Source organism: Neodiprion virginianus, chromosome 1 (assembly GCF_021901495.1).
Source record: "Neodiprion virginianus isolate iyNeoVirg1 chromosome 1, iyNeoVirg1.1, whole genome shotgun sequence".
NCBI lineage: Eukaryota > Metazoa > Arthropoda > Insecta > Hymenoptera > Diprionidae > Neodiprion > Neodiprion virginianus.
In genome coordinates, this window is record NC_060877.1 from 13318939 (window position 1) to 13336589 (window position 17651).

General features: G+C 36.5%; 1 protein-coding gene across 2 annotated transcripts in view; it reads left to right on the forward strand.

Annotated features, from left to right (window-relative positions):
* LOC124310134 (dopamine receptor 1-like) overlaps window positions 1–17511 on the forward strand; it is a 121189-nt gene extending 103678 nt beyond the window's left edge. For both annotated transcript variants that reach the window (XM_046773817.1, XM_046773816.1), the window contains exons 2-6: window positions 1565–1631; window positions 1722–2031; window positions 5480–5621; window positions 10504–10890; window positions 15520–17511. In XM_046773817.1, the coding sequence (XP_046629773.1) occupies window positions 1565–1631; window positions 1722–2031; window positions 5480–5621; window positions 10504–10890; window positions 15520–15804 (1191 nt within the window). In that variant the 3' untranslated portion in view covers window positions 15805–17511. The remainder of the gene's footprint in view (window positions 1–1564; window positions 1632–1721; window positions 2032–5479; window positions 5622–10503; window positions 10891–15519) is intronic.
* Window positions 17512–17651: the final 140 nt, after the last annotated feature.

Here is a 17651-nt window from a genome sequence, read left to right on the forward strand (position 1 = left end):
GCACTATAATGTATGCAAAAAAATATATGTGATTGCTTCTAGGGTTAGGATGGAATTATTTTTTTGCCCTATGCCCAACAGCGTCATTTTGATTCCCAAACGGTTTATATTTTATTATTAATGGTGAAGTCGAGAATGATCAATGAAGCAATCAAACCGGAGAATCAAATTCCTGACTGATTTTCTTTAATTCAAATTCTTTGTCAAAAACCATTCTGTGTATTGTAATTTCACTTGGAGCCAACAGACAACAATGAATGAATATAAAAAGAATCTAACAGAATTCACGACGTCAGTGAACTACAATAACTTCGGTCAGTTTCCTATCGATCATGTATTATATCTGTTACAACCGCACAGAATAAAGCTGACTAAACGTCGAAAAACTTTTATAAAGACTAGCGCAGTAAATAATATAATTGAAATTATAACACAATTTGCAACAATAATTTATGATCATTCTGACCAATTTCCACCCGCATGAAGTATACAGTAACTCTCTTGATAATGAGATCATTACGATCACGCTTTGCCGAGTTCGATGTAAAGTGTAGATGGTAATCTAATACGCCAATATTATCTACAGTGACTACAGTGTGCTTTGATTTTACAACCTCTTCGTGTTCAAATACTTACCGCTGACTCAGCTTTAACATTTCGTAGAGCAGCTTCAAAATCTAATCTCACATCAGGACTGTTAGTATTTTAAACCGTACGACCCCTTGAACTAATGCTAATGGTACAGCAATTACTTAACGAGGGTGTGGATAAACGGTTTACAAACATCAAACTATCGCCTTGTCACGACTCCCATACTTCTCAACAGTTTCTACATTCGTCTGAAAAGATGTTTCTTTGTCGGTGACTTTCTAAAGCGAAGAATGCATCAGTTTAAACATTGCTGATCGTAAGACGAACCAAGATCACTGTATGATCCAGACCCATTATTTTATAAATACAGTTATCACTCACCACGTGAATTATGGTTATTTTATTTCTAGAGAAACCGTACGTTTGAGTTAGACATTTATTCGTAAGTGAAAGGTTTTCCAGTTTGTTGATAATAAACGTGGCGAGGCGTTGATATTCGAGTAACGAACCGGAAGCATCTTTTTTTTAATAACGGGTTCCCGAAGTCTTCTCAAGATTCTTGCACTCTGGATGTTGAATATTCGAATTTAATAAACAATACACTGATTTATATTTTCGCACGTGTTTAAGTTTTCTGCTTCTCTTTGAAGTATCGCTTCTTTGAGTTCAATATGAGAATTCACCTGCTGCAATAACAAAATTGACAGAAATTGAATAAAAGTAATATTCTTTACCTTCAACCATGAGAGTGAAATGATTTTAGAAAAAAATGTCTAACAAAGTAAAGAAAAATCTTTTTTGGTCAAATATCAAAAATTGAGTGGCGACTCATCCTATATTTTCATGACTTTCCGCTAACGTGCAAGACGAAACCGCAATCTGAAATTTTGCAATGCCACTAAGGTATTTGCCAAAAACACCTTGTCGAAAGAATTTCGCTGATTGTACTAATCGTATGAATTTTCTGTTTCAGGGGAATATTACAGATGGTGACGAAGTACCGGAAAACACATTTTCGTTACTGTCGGTGATTCTAGTTGGTTCGCCATAATTTCTATCCATTAAACTCAACCAAGGCGTAGGAGCTTCAGATATGTTCTAAAAGAACTTCTTCTCCTTCTCCATTTCAGGCCTGCTGCTGTTCATTTTATTTTTCCTATCCGTTGCGGGGAACATTTTGGTCTGTGTCGCGATATACACTGACCGAGGTCTCCGCAGGATTGGCAATCTCTTTCTTGCCTCACTGGCGATCGCTGACCTCTTCGTCGGTTCTCTGGTGATGACCTTTGCCGGTGTTAACGACCTCCTCGGATACTGGGTATTTGGACCCCGATTCTGCGACACCTGGGTGGCGTTCGACGTCATGTGCAGCACCGCTTCCATTCTAAATCTATGCGCCATATCACTCGATAGATACATACATATCAAAGATCCATTAAGGTAAGAATAACACGCACATTATACGTATAAATTGTCGAATTTCTATTTCTGCACGATACGGGGAACAGACGGCTATATATACGGAATGTCATTAGTCTCACAATCACCTTCGTTACCCGTGGCACAAAGTATCACGCAAGTTGGCGTGCTGCAGGTGTACACTTTCACGGTCTTCCTTTGTGATATTGTGGTATTCCCATGTGCATACTATATTTTTCATGTGGGACACTTGTCGAAATGTTGACTATCGTTTGACTAATTAAAACCAGTGCAGTGTCCACCGATAAAAAATTTGTCAGAATGTCGAAACTGCGTCAACCGTACGTCAACGAATGTATTCAAAAATTCCGAAACCGGGACATCGCCAGAATAAAAATATCGTATAGAACATGCCATAACGAATGTAATAGGATCAAGAAAACCCGACAATTATCAAAATTTCAAAGCGCCGTTTGACTGTTTTTTAATGATTACAAGTCGATTTACAGTTGACTCTTACACTAGTGACTGAGTTTGAACTCAGTCTGGTTTTTTTGTCTTTTGTGCCATTGCGGATGATTATATTGAACATCTTAAGACGACTGCAGTCACATATAATGATGGTCACTAATTCATCACTCCCTCCCTATCCGTTTGGGAAATGGGAAACCATACCCCGAAAGCCGATGGTGGAACTGGCAGTGATTATTACGATTATTATTATTGTTTATCTATCCTCGAGCGTACTTCAAACTACAAGTTACGTATTTTCGACTGCTGCTAAAAAAAGAGGGATGTTCATTACTTACCCAGGAGAATACTGACTTATACATCAAACATCGCCCACAGTCTATTTTCGTCCTTTCTGCCAAATTACTTTCTCGGTAAGACTATTTCATTTGAATTCTTGGAAACAAATTTCCGTTGTGGTACAAATGAAAAACTTACGCAAATTGTTGGGATCCTGAGTTGGCACAAGCGAATTTAACCTGCAGAATGAAAATAATCTGACTTCATAAAGTACGATTCAATCTACGGACTTATCGTATTCAAGTTTCATGTCTACCGAGTCATATTTGTAATGGTGGGCGCTTTTCATAGGGATAATACAAAAGTTAGCATGAGTCGAAAAGTCCTACGGATAGAAAGAGAGAGAAAATCGAGGTACCCCATCCATCCTTGTTTTCACAACCGTTTAAACATGCGTTAGAAGAGAATAAGAACGATAGACTATTCAAAACTGCTTGCGTTAATGTTGCAATTTTCCTTAATAATTTTATTCAATTTCATACATTATTGTAAAATTTAGCCATTAACCCGATCACTGTATCGAGGGGTCGATTCGAGCCAGGCCGGAATCGCAAACCTCCCCTATTGTGAAACTAAGCAAGGGGATGAGCGCTTACCCCAACCTAAAAAATTGTACTCTCGGGTAGAAATCTCACTCAGAATCTCGAGTCCCCAATACCTTTCAAGTTTCAATCAGCCGTAGCGAGCGGTCAAACTTCGGTTTGGGTCGATTCGACCCCCCAATACACTCTTAACGTTGACATTGTGACAGAAAATAGTCCAGGTAAGTTCATCATTTTTCGCTTTCTTGTACTCTTTGGAATACAATTTCACTTAAGATTATTCAAATTAAAAAACTACAATTTGATGATTTACAATTAGATCGAAAAATGGCGAGATGCTCCGGGGACGATGTGGGTCGAGTACTTCGTCCGCGTGAAGCTGTTAAGTATTTTGAAGATTACGGTGACTCAACATTGGAATATAGTAACTCTGATAAGTCGAAAAGAGAGATAGAAGAAGAAAAAGAAGAAGAGGAAGAAAACGCAGCAAGAATAGGTCGCAAATACGTATACGGGAAAATGGGCATAAGTGGTGCGAAGATAGACCAGAAAATTCTGGTAGAAGATTTCGCCTTACTTAACATTTACCAGGAATAAAACATGGATGCCAAGCCAACTCGCCGTTGGAATTTCGGAATTTGTTATTTTCAGGCAGTATGGTTGCTATTATTGTGCAATACGCGAACAAAGAAATTGATCGACACAACGATACTCTTGAGCAAGGTCCCACTGGGACTGTTGGAAAAGTCGGTAAAAATGTATTGTTACCATTTTTCGGTTTGCTCTATTTTATTGAGCTTCAAAAAATTGCAAATGTGTCGATTACTGAGTTGTGGTCGGATTAATGTAGCTCTTACTTGTATTGAAGCGTCATGTCCGAACGACGTTATCAATATTTGGCAGCCTCTTTACGTTTTGATGAGAAAGAAACTCGTTCGGATAGGCGAAAGATCGATAACTTAGCTCGAGTTGGAGAGATATGAGATCGGTTTGTAAAGAACTATCGATAAAACTACATTCCGTTGGAGACCATGACGATTGAGGAGCAGTTATTGGGTTTCCGAGGTTAATTCAATGCTCGTGTTTACATTTCCTCGAAGCCAGGAAAGTAGGGCATAAAAATTGTATCTTCTAAATGATGCGAAGACTTATTATACGTATAATACGATTCCTTATCGTGGTCGCGTACATTCAGACCCTGGAGAGAGTGTGCCGAAATATTATGTTCGTAAACTTTGCGAACTAATCTATGAAACAGGCAGAAGCGTCACTACCGATAATTGGTTCACGTGTATTGAAACATTCAATAAAATGGGTGAAAAAAACAAATTTCTATGATGGACACGATTCGCAAATAAGCGTGAAATACCATTATCTTACAAGGTGACAAGGTGCTCGATCAAGGATCTGTGAATAGCTGCATACTGTACAATTTCGCGGAAACAACAGCAGAACTTAGCAGTCCTCGTGATTTCCTGAAGCTCTTAAAAATAAAATTATAAGGTTCATTCAATTACCGAACAATAACTTACACGTTATATTGTATCAATAAATAGTTTTACATCGAAAAATGTATATATTTTCTACGAAAACCTCCTACACTTGCACCTCAAAAAATTCATATGTTCATGTAAAAAAATAAGGGTTCCAATTTCATAACATGATTTTGAGCTTTACCTAACTAAGTACGGAGAAAAATCGGATTTGACAAGTTTTAACGTGTCACTACTCTTCAATCATTGGAAAAGAAATGGTTTGTAGAAATCCAATTGACGTTGGTAAGAAATCGGGATTGAGTTTTAACATCCAATACGCCAGAGCTGGGTTGATTTTAGAAATGACAGTAAAGTCCAAAGTGTATAAGCGTCGACCATGGGTATAAGAAAACACCTCGTCCCACAATTTGGTTAGACAATTTTTGTATCGCGGCTGCAATGCCTCGATCTATTGACTTACCAACTTATATCTGCATAAAACTGCGCGAGCCGGTTGAAATTGAGAATCACTCCAAGCCGAGATAGGTTTGAAGTTTCTAGCCTGTATTTGACCCAAAAAATAAAAAAAAGAATGCAAACGAAGACGGACAGCAGTCCATTTTTAATCAATTTCTCTTTCAGGTACAGTAGATGGGTTACTCGAAGAGTGGCAGTTGGCAGCATAGCAACTGTTTGGCTACTCGCTGGTCTCATCTCCTTTGTGCCGATCAGCTTGGGTCTTCACAGGCCTGCCATGCCGCTAGTGTACAGCGACGGAGAAAAGGTACATCGCCGAAGGGTGCGTTCCGAAATTAGCTGGCAGCGCAAAAAAAAATTTTGAAATTTTGTCAGCATTGGGAGCTGATTTCGGGACGCGCCCGAAGTTTGTACGGTAGTAACAGGAAGTTGCCGTGTTCCAAATTTTATCTCCAGCCGAAGCCCGGCAAACTGATCGAAAAATCGAAAATCCATTTTTTTGCTTTCATATTTGTAGGCTATCGAAATGTTTGTTCGTAAAGGTCAAGCGATTGTCGGAAAATGTACAAAACTCCTAGTAACTCTATGGCCAATTCCACGTCAAGGTGGATGGACTTTGAGATTCTTTGACCTTGAATTTTTAATAAATTTTGCAAATTTTCAAAATTAAAAATACAGATTATTGAAATGTCCATCGAAATTGTAAGACAGACATTTTTTCAGGGTGAAATGTCGATGGAATCTACGTTCTTTCGTTTTCATTAAAGTGGCAGTCGCGAACTGAGTGGACTGAAGTTCCAAATTCGTGGAAATGCTGCAATAACTATTCAAGCTTAAGTTAAAATGCAATTAAAATCGACACTTGAAATATTTTTTGGCCACTGAAACCAGATATAATCTCAATATTTTAAAGTTCAGAATGGCGGATCCAAAATTGCGTTTGTTAAATCTTAACATTGATGCGATTTGCATGAAAATGGGCATACGAAAAATTTGAAGTTTGCCAGATACGAAATACGGATCCAAATTTTCAAACTCGGAATGGCAAGCGCGATAAGTAGCGACCACAATATGAAAACTATACAATCCGAATAAAAATCAGTATACACATTATAAGATTTTCAAGTTAATGGTTTCAAATGGAAGGTCAGTTGTGAAATCCAAAGTGAAGGATTCAAAATGGTGTCTACAGTGGGCTGTTTTCCGTGATAATGGTTTCATTTTAGCTTTAGTTTTTTTTTTACCGTGGCAGAATTTTGTATCATGTTTTACGAAGTTCACAATCAAACCATTCACGAGATGGATGTTTTTTTTTTCAGTTCACAGCAAACTTTCCAACAAAACGCAGGTTTGAACGGAATGTTTTCTTTATGTTATGCTATAAATTAATTTTCAGTTACTTGTTTCGTTATCTCCAAGTTACTTTCAACAAAAAAACAATTCAAAAGCTATATATTATTTATTTTCATCTAACCATCAATATGGACAAACGCTGTAATGTACGGTATATAAAATTACAAATACATGACCAATAAGAATTTGCATAAATTGATATAGAAACATGGAAATTATTCATCAATTCAGCTCGGAGTGATGAATTCAAACAAATAGAACTTACAACAATTCAACAAGATAAGTACTTCAATCTCGATAAAATGCAACATGACTAGCGGTTTTTTAACTCAATTTGAATGTTTGTTGAAAACTCTGCTGGAAATCGCATTTTGGTGGGATTTCACGATCGATCTTTGATGCAATCGAACAATCAGCAATTCTTCGAATTTGGGTGAAAATAAGTTTTTTTTATTATGTTGACGATAGCGCAATTTGTATCAATTTAACCTCATCTCGTTACGTATAAATTGAATCTATTCAAATTTAACCGCAAATGTGTCTTCTAAATGTCCGCGTATTTGGTATTTCAGCTCACTTTGCGCCGGCACGCAGAGGCACTTCACTTTTTCAATTATTAAAAACAGAAAGAAAAATACATTCCATCGAAATTGCATGCTGAAAGAGTTTATATTCTACAGTTTCAAGCGGAAATTGCGTCATCATTTTATTTCCAATCTCTAAAATGTGAAAATCGATGGACAAAATATTTAAGCATTTCAACTGTCTACAACAATTCAAAATCTAAATTTTTCTAGAAAATGTCATTTTTTCAAAATCACTTCTTTTTGGATCCCAAGTTCATTCATTGCTCTACTTTGGTAAAACCGGAGATATATTTAATTATTAAGTTGATCTGCACTTGCTTCGCCAAAGCATCAATATTTTGTAATTGTCAAAACAAAAAAGTTTTGTCTGACACCCATGGCTTTTCTCTTTTTACATATGAGCTGTTCTACACCAACTCGGCGGTATTTGACCCCGAACCTCTACGATCTGTTCCACTATTTTTGGGGATCAGCCGGTGTCTCTGAAAAAATTGATTAACCCACTTGGTGGAGGAAAAAACGCAAATTTTGGAAATTATCAAACAATTCTGGAACTTTCCTCTCATTTAATTTTACAATTTAGGCATAAAATTTGTATGTGCTTTAGAGAGGCCAGCTGGTCCAAAAAATTTGGAAAAAATGTCAAACACGTTTTTCTGTAGGGTAAATGAGATAAAAAACAATATAACAGATCGTAGATAATCGGGACCAAATTCCGCCGAGTTGGCGTGGAATACCTCATATACTTGCAGGCGTTGAGAGAAGTTTCAATTGAATTTAAAAAAGATTTGGTCAATTTTCGTCCAAATTAACGCGGAATTGTCCATATAGGTAGCTTGGATAAGCAAACCCACATACACGACAAATATTCCCGTAAACATTCATCTTCTTTACCAGATAAAAGAGAAATGAACGATGCCAGCTGTCAAATCTGCATTTGAAGAAGAAATCCAACCCTTACAAAGCCTTGCTTCCGCCTTTCGGTCCGAATCGTTCGATTTATCACAAATGTCGTCCGTCAACAAAAAGACACGAATAATACCAGGTGTCAAATCGCTTGAAGAACAAATTGCGCACACTTCTGAAACTAAATGACTTCCTTTACAATCCCACCATTAGCACAGTTTCGTTACATTTCTAAACGAAGGAAAAGGAATTCTTAAAACAAAAAAATAGATTTTGTTCGAGTCCATTTACTTCAATATACTCGTAGTATTCCCTATTTGTTCCAAATACGATAACTTCAATTCAATAGTTTCAATTTGGTAAGTTTGTCAAAATGATTTAGTCAAGTGAATTCCTTGATTCCATAAAAGCCTTTCTTGTCGCGATCGAGTGAACCGTTTGACGTGTTTCCGTGATTAAGTCAACTAAATATCATTTCGTTTGAAGTTTATGTATTGTTCCTTCAAATCGTCCCTTTTTCGTAGCACAAATACTTAGGTATTTCAAATAAATTAAGTATAACATGAATCTAAGGAACAGAAAATTTACACCGATCGAATGTCGTACTTTATTGATCTTACCGGAGCTTGATGGGCGTAACTGGTTGAATCCGTTACACTAATTTGTTTACGAGGTAAAAGAAACACTGCATGCTTTGAAACAAGTGAAGAATATATTAATCGTAAACATCGGTATACTGGTACTGTAAATGGTATATAGTAAATGTAGTAAATGGCCACTAGGTGGTGAACTTTCTCGCTACGGAAATAGGTTCAGAGATTAATAGTCATAAGACCGGGTAGTCGGCTAGGAAGTCAGATACCAATAATGTAAAAAAAGTTTGTCATCAGACCTAGTGCAATCGAAGAAAACACTACAAAGTTTTGATGCATCGAAATTGATATTAATATTGATTACAATAAACAAACACTATTGACACATTTTCGATTTATACTTCTACACATACGAAAACAAGTTTTCATCTCATACCCTTGATATATCGGATAAATACCGTAAAATTTTGAGTCAATAAGATTATAAGTGATATCATTCCAAGACTTACGTTTCATGCGCTTGAATAACGCTAATGATCAGTCAATGTGAAGGTTTGTTGTCACAACAAATTTCATTACCCGCTTCAACCATTGAAATCTTGACTCGACAAAACATACGTATTGTGAAACAAGCTCAATTTATTTTAGTACAAAAATTTCATATTTTTGAAACAAAAAGATTTCAGTGCGTTCAATCTAATTTTTAGTCATACCAATCACACATTTTTTTGTTATAAAATTCATATTAGTGCAAGGAAATCGCGCCGTGTTTTCACGAATAAATTGATAAGTCAAACGCTTGACTCAATTTTATGTCAAGTTGTCACAAGTATTTCGTCCGACGAAAGTATTTTATTGAATTGAGTAAGTATTGTATTCACCGCATTTAATTATATCATTTAGTTGAATCAAACGAATATCACTTGGCTGAAATAATCCTTTCCCTCCGTGTAGAAAATTGCCCGTATAAGTCGTTCCACACTGTGGAGATGTAGTCGTATTGTAGACTAGTTACTAGACCATATTGCATAATTTGAGAAATTTTTCTTGCTTTCGAAGGTCCAATGATTAAACACATCCAAAAATGTTTACGTTTCAGCCCTTTGGTGGGAGCCCTACTCAGATCTACAAAACCTTCATTGGCGTTACTGACATTACTTATAATCGATTGATAGCAACCGTAACGACGAAGAATCACTATGGCCTGGCGGCCCGGCAATTAACAATGAACAATACGTATATACCTTAAAATTAACAATTATTGACGACGAAGTTAAGGATAGAGAGATTGACAGTTCTATCCATTTTACAGACGACGACCTTGGCTCGCAAACAGATATTTATTTTTTTATAAATTAAAGAACAGCGGAATAAGTTCGTCAATGACCTCAAGCGGTCCTTTTATGAAAAGTCAGTGAGTATCGAATGTTTAATTTTATGGTATACCCATATTGTTCTTAATTGCTAATTGTTGGACCGCATGGCCATAGTGATTCTTCGTTATTGTGGTCGCTATCAATCGATTATAGATAACACAAGTAATGTCAATAAATGTTTAGTAGTTCTGAGGAGGTCCCCCACCAAGGGGCTGAAATTTAAACATCTTTCGATGTGTTTTATTCTTTGACCTTGTAATCGTATCGTTTCAAATAATATACAACTACAAAGAATGATATGCGAGCGAAATCGTGACGTGCCTTCACGAAATCGGACATAATCGTTGTATGAAACTGGTGTATTTATCTTCCAGCAATATCCCACCTGCGCATTGGACTTGACGCCCACCTACGCAATGGTTTCCTCCTGCATCTCCTTCTACGTGCCTTGTTTCGTTATGGTGGGCATTTACTGCCGACTGTACTGCTACGCGCAGAAACACGTGAGGAGCATCAGGGCGGTGACAAAATTGCCGGAAACTTCGCTGGCGAAGAGCTTTCGCACAAAGACCAGGAGGACCAAAGCTCCGAAACCGCAGACGAAGCCGAAACCCACGAGTCCGTACCACGTGTCCGACCACAAGGCGGCAATAACTGTCGGTGTAATCATGGGGGTCTTCCTGATATGTTGGGTACCATTCTTCTGCGTCAATATTGTCGCTGCGTTCTGCAAAACCTGTATTACGGACAGAACCTTTCAGGTATGTTGTAGCTTGCTGCTCCACTTATAGGTCTTCGTCCCTACAATGCCATGCGTGCACGCCCTCGTGACGTCAGATTTCCTTTCATGGTCCGCCAGTCTGAATTTTGCAAGAAAACTAATTGCATGATACAAAATCCAATACAAATTAATCGTTTTGTTCTTTTGAATATGTTTACGGATTTTCTTTCATACCAATTTTTTTTATTTCGAGATGTGTAAATAAATTCACTTGGAATATTCCTGATCCATTTGTACAAACGAATCGAATGGAAATGGATAGAGACGGAATCACGTATGTGTGCAGATTGGATTTCATTGAAATTACGCGACAAATCGAACTGTATAAGAACTTGTGAAAATAAAAACAACAAACATAAAACGATTTATGTTATCATTCCATGGTATTAGTCTTCTTATGAAATTTGGATTCAATTTGATTGTTCTTGGCCCTTCTGTGTGCGTAGACCGAGGTGAGAAATTCATGGGTGTGACTGTCAATTGTAGAAGTAAAGCCTTTCATTGAACGTTTCGATTTGGAATAGTAAAATGCGTAAAGCACCAATGAAAATTACTGTACATGGCCGGTCATTGTACAGATCTTTACAATTTACGTGATAATGCAATACTTATGAGTCTCAAAACATTTGGGGGTTTATATGTTGACTTAAAATTTCCTTTTCTTTGAAGTCTTCGGTATTGATTGCTAAGGCGGGGCGGGATTGAAATTTCGAATTTGAAAAGTTCCTAAAGCGCCTACTTCCGAATTATTTACTGGCGAAACTTGAAGTAAAGAAATCAAACTGTTACGAAGCAACAGAGTTTCGAATGATTGGAAACCCGACGGCTGAAAGTTCCGAAATGCAAGATTCCTAAAATTCAAGTTACGATAGAGCAAAGATCCGCAAAGTAAGGTTCCGATAGAGAAAAATTCTAAAAAACAAAATTTCGATAGAGTAAAATGCCAAAAATTAAAATATAATAATAGAAAATTATAATTTAATACACAGTGTAGTTTACTCAATGAGTAGGTATAAAAAATCAGAAAAACATAAAATCAGAATGACCAGGATTCCGAGCGTAAAAATATCGAAAATCCAAAACAAAGAAAGATTGAAGTGATGAACTTTCACCAAGCCAGAAATTTACAAAACTGAAAATCTTGGATCATGTAGACTTGCGATGTTTCAGATTTTTTAATTTTCTCATTTTTGCACTTGAAAGTTTGATTTAAGATAAGACTAGCTACAGTGAGAATCGTTGAGTCCTTAAATGGTGAGCTGCTTCCCATCGAGTGCATAATCGGGATAGCCCGGAAGGTCCAGCGAAAGGAAAGTTGTCATAAAATTCAGTAGACCATTAAGATCGAAGAACGGATTAGGTTATCGATACAAGGATAGCCGGCATTCGCCTTAATCGATCGGACAGAGATCATAAGCTTCGGTTGAAACAGCTTCGACACGGAATGAAATATTCGAGGGGGTAAAAACTCGTGAAATTGTCGGGACAGTCGACTATGAAATACAATGAAATGCTTGTGAAATGGTATGGAATACTGTGAAATGCTATGAAATGCGTACGGAATGCTGTGAAATGCTGTGAAATGCGTATGAAATGCTTTTCAAATGGTACGAAATTCGTGTGATCATGATCGAAATATTCTGAAAAAAATTACTAATACATATCGTCTTTCGATTGTAAAACACGGTCCCGTTTCAATTTTGGCGTAGCGCTGCTTCGTTGATTATTAACTAATTAAAATATATGCACAAGGAACCGGTCAAAGAAGATTCTGTCCACCGCAGTCAAAAATTCCTCGCGCATACTTTCACCGTCATACCAAGAAGCTGAAAATTTTTTTTTTCAAAGCCTATACTATCGTAATATGAAAATTGGTGGAATGATTTTCTTACATGACAATTTTCCATTGACGATTGAAATTTCACCAAAGTCTCGTCTTTGGGGATGGGGGGGGGGGGAGAGCAGGGGGTTAATGCGAAAACAGACGAATGAATAGGGGTCTATAGCATCGCAATATTCCTGGCTAAATAACTTATAATAACTAAAATTGGCGACTGTAGAATTGAGGAAAGGATGCCTGATATTTTCACAGGGGGGGGGGGGGGGGGGGGGGGGGATGTTGCCGATGAAAAACTGTTTTATTGATACAGTGCCGGCTCATTATACTGCGGTCTTTGGGGCTGTAGGAGAGGAGAACCGTAATGTAAATGGTTCTCTCACACAGACGCGAAGTACGCACAGTAATCAAGTGATTGCGATAGTTTGCAATCAGAAACTTTTGACAAGGGCAGCGATTTCCAGGCACTATATGCTCTAAGAATCTAGCCTAGGAAAATCTGACATGCAAACATATGCACACATACATCTATTCTTCAAAAACTTACAAATAATTCTATATTTGACTAAATATGTGTTTCCGACGTGGTTTTAGAATTTTTTGCAATCCGAGGTTTTTTGCGAGAGTGAACGTATCGAGGTAGTCCGTTTACAAACTGTCGTGTCTAAAAAGGGTAAAACTGATGAAACACCCTGGCGAATTACTGCCTACATATGCTTTTAGACCTGTAGCAACAAAAATGAAAGCCTCCCACTTCCGTTTAATTACGGTTGATTGTTGTTATCTACGGAATGCATGCGCTCATTCCAAACTTTATTGTTCCTGCGTCTAGATGGAAGTATATAAACATTGTTCTCAATCATCCAATTAATTTTTTTAATCCATTTTAATTTATGAAAAAACAATTATTAATAACCATTAAAAATTTCTGTGTATTTTACATTTGAATTTTCAATTCCCCGTTGGCACGTGTTAATATTATCATAAAATGTTCATGTTTAGGAGAGATTTTTATTTGTATGAATTCAGCATAATTCTGATGTGAGATTGACAAAATTCCAAATGACCCAAGTAACAGTAGAGTAGTAGGGTAGGACACCCTGACATCCATGCCTTGCAGAGAAAAATCACAGCTCGCAGTCACAATATAGGAATTAAACTGTTAAGGCAATGCGAAGGCCAATAACGTACTGTTTGAAGTTTCGATTCGGAATCGTTTCATTTGAAATTTTCATGGCACGCACATTTTATGCTTGGTGGTTTGTGCTGTGTCAAATTACTCACTTCAAAAATTTGCACCGTTGTTGCTTGATATTTCAACGGTTTCAAAACGTAGTACCAAGTTTAATAAATACCTTTTTAACTCTCCATGCCTTCGCCATTTTAATTACAAGTTTTAATCCACTAGATGAAGATAAATTTCGAAGGACTGAACATAATTGAAAGCAGACCGTTTATAAATTATTGAGCATTGATATTATATGCGCCATTTAAAATAAACCCATTTCAACCTTACTGAATATTCTTCGTCTGCTACAAACTTTCACTCGATCCGGAATTACGATTCGAATCAGCGAATGATTGATGCATCTAGACCGTAAACGAAAATTTGATCGTTATTAATAACGATCGAGGTGTAATAATGTAATGAGATTAATTCAAAGTAATAAGGTATTCATCTGGTTTAAGGTTTTCATCATTGGTAAATCAGGAACGAGCTGGGGTTAATCGGTATACAAAAATGACAAACACTTTTTACGATGACAAGGATGACAAAATGATTACAGAAATTAGAGGAATTGTACGAAGATTGCTAAGATTATAACAAGATTACAGAGATTACAAAAATGACGACGAGCTGCAAAAATTAGTGACATTATAAAAAAAATCCAAAGATTACACGGGATTACAGTGAATTACAGAGATTTCAAGTGATTACAGAGATTACCAGTAACTCAAAGATTACAAAGATAAAACATAGAGTACAAAAGAACTACAAAAAAGGACACAGGATCACGAAGATTACAAGTAAACACAAGGTTATCAGGGTTATAAGTATTACAAAGGTAGCACGTAAATACAAATAAATTACGAAAAAATTGAAGGGGACTCCGAAGATTACAAGTGATTAGAAAGATTACGTAGAGATTACGAAGGGATTACCTAATATTACAAAAGAATTTAGGGGTTTGTAAAGATTAAGCACGCGTGTATTTGTGTGTGTGATGTGTGATCAACTTTTTGGCCAGCGATGTCTTGAGAACGAATAAAGGAATTTCAATGATTTTTTTGATGGTTTTTTCTCTTTCACAGCTGACTAGACACTTTGAACCAAATCTGATGAAGGTGACTCGAACAGATTTAAATTAAATTTAGTTCATTCGTTTACCTTTATACAACTTAGAACTAATCGGATATTAATGAAAATTGCTTAGGTCGTATCTGAATGTCTTACGAAAATAAAGATCTCTTCATCCAGGATGTTTCGCACACGATGGGAACGGCAGAAAGTTGTTGGACTGATATATGTTTTTTTTTTTTTTTTTGTTACCCTGAGTATCCCCGGGGTGCCAGCTAATGAAAAAATGCATAGTCTGAACATCTTTTGTATTTGCCAGCTGATTTCGAAAAAACTGAATTTTGTCAACTCGGCCTCGTCTACCAAACCCATGGTTATAAAATAGACATGTTAAATTAACTGTTGAATTCAATGGTACGCCATATCTCAAGCCATTGTGCATAGTAAGAATTTCAAAGACTTTTTTCATTCAGGTACTAACGTGGCTCGGCTACAGCAATTCAGCTTTCAATCCGATAATCTACAGTATCTTCAACACCGAGTTCCGAGAGGCTTTCAAAAGAATTCTGACGAGAGGTGGAAGAGGTCGATGCAACCAACCGTCAACAAGCGAATGTGGTGAATTCAGATCAGTCATCGTTCAGAAACGAAATGGTTCGATCGTGGAATGCAATATCAGTCCCAGATCGAGTGCCGACAGTTGCCAAGTAGCTCCAGGCGCGAACAAACATCGTGACACGATCGTCAGCGCGATATAATCGCGTCGTAAAAAACAGTTACCATATTCTTCGGATGCGTTTCATTTCCAATGTCAATATATACTCCACTCCATGTATAGATATGTACAGTAAGTATGTACGGGCACTTGAGTTAATTCTGAAATGCGAAAAAAAACTTTTGGTAAAAAAATGTAGGTGCAGTTACCATTTTTCATTTTTGATCACTTTCTTCCTTTTTTTAATTGTATCATACATTAGCTCACGCATGTTGTAGATATATTATCAATCGTAGAATACTCAATAAATGTAATAATAAGTACATGTGTGACACAATAGATATAGCAGTGAAATGATCGTGTCGCAGCATTTGACATCTTTTCAACGGTCAATGAAAATTCCCTTCGAATTTCATTTCTAATAGTTGTAGACATTATAAATAACGTACGTGTGTAATATCTTTCATTAAGCTGGATCGTAACATCTCATTGTATACAGCCAATCATATAACAACAATGTCACCTCATTTCGATTTTTATACGTTCCATTACCTATGGTGGTATCAGAAAAGTATTGGCTGAGCCTGTGAAGTATTCGGAAAGTACCCCATTTTTGTACAGAGCAGAAAAATGTCGGCGCATGCGCACAATTGAAATGCTATATTTTACACATGCGGACTTTCCTTAGCGTATGCACACTTTTGAACAAGTATATCTTCAGTCAGTTGTTACGCGCTGTAAAACTGAGATGTTCAATAGCGTGTGTACGCCAAAGAGAGCCCTAGTGTTTAAAATAAAGCACTTCAGTTGCGCCCATGTGCTAATGGCGCTTTACCGCACTGTTCGGAAATAGGGAACTTTACGCACGCTCCACAGACTTGAAAAATCGAACTTTCCAAGCAGGTGTTGATAAAATGCTATTTTTGTGACTTGTTTCCTTCTGGCTTGAGAATTATGACGAATACTAAATCTTTTTTTAATTTTCACTTTTTACCCGCATGAACTCATTTGTGAACAAAAACCAATAACACTCGACTCTGAACGCTGTCAAAATGACGATGATTAATTATTCACGTAGCATTTATCTCTCAATAAGATACAGAGGTCATCATATGGCCTTTACTTCATGCGAATCGATATCTTATTTAATTTTAGATTCTGTAGAGGTAAAGATTACTCACGTCACACTTTTTTTCATGACGTTCCTGATGACCTTAGCGCAAGAGTTTTGTCGGAACAATAACGCGAAGTGAACCTATTTTCAACATAAGAGAAAAAAATGGAACACAAATTCACATTTTCTCAGCCAATCAAGAAATCAATTAAATTAATCCTTCTTTTCACACTTTTTTAACATCTATGAAGTTGACAAGTAAAAGATTTTAAAGAAAAATACGAGACTCCATACTTGGATACCTAGATTCAGCCAAAAATATTTACAGACCGTAGAAGTGTTTAAATTATTCAATTGAAATGTTTGATATGATGTTACAATAGGCTGATAGTATGTAGATGAAAATTGCTCATATAATTACGCTTCAACGACTTTACCCATCAGTTTTTGCGAACGTTAAAGAAATAACTTGCTTTGCTTATCAGATAAGAATTTTTGCTTGTGTGATGCAGTTTTGAAATGCAATAGATGACACTCGGAGGTAAATTATGATTAGAAAGACAATCATGTAAAATTAGTTTGAGACATATCCAAAATCAGACATACAAATCACAGAGTACCCATATATATATATATATATATATATATATATATATATATATATATATATATAGGTATTCAATTAATTTATTCTTATTGAAAATATATCATGTAATAAACATTGTATGAACACATACGTAAGTGAATAGAGGCTGTACCTTTTATAGCGTATCTAT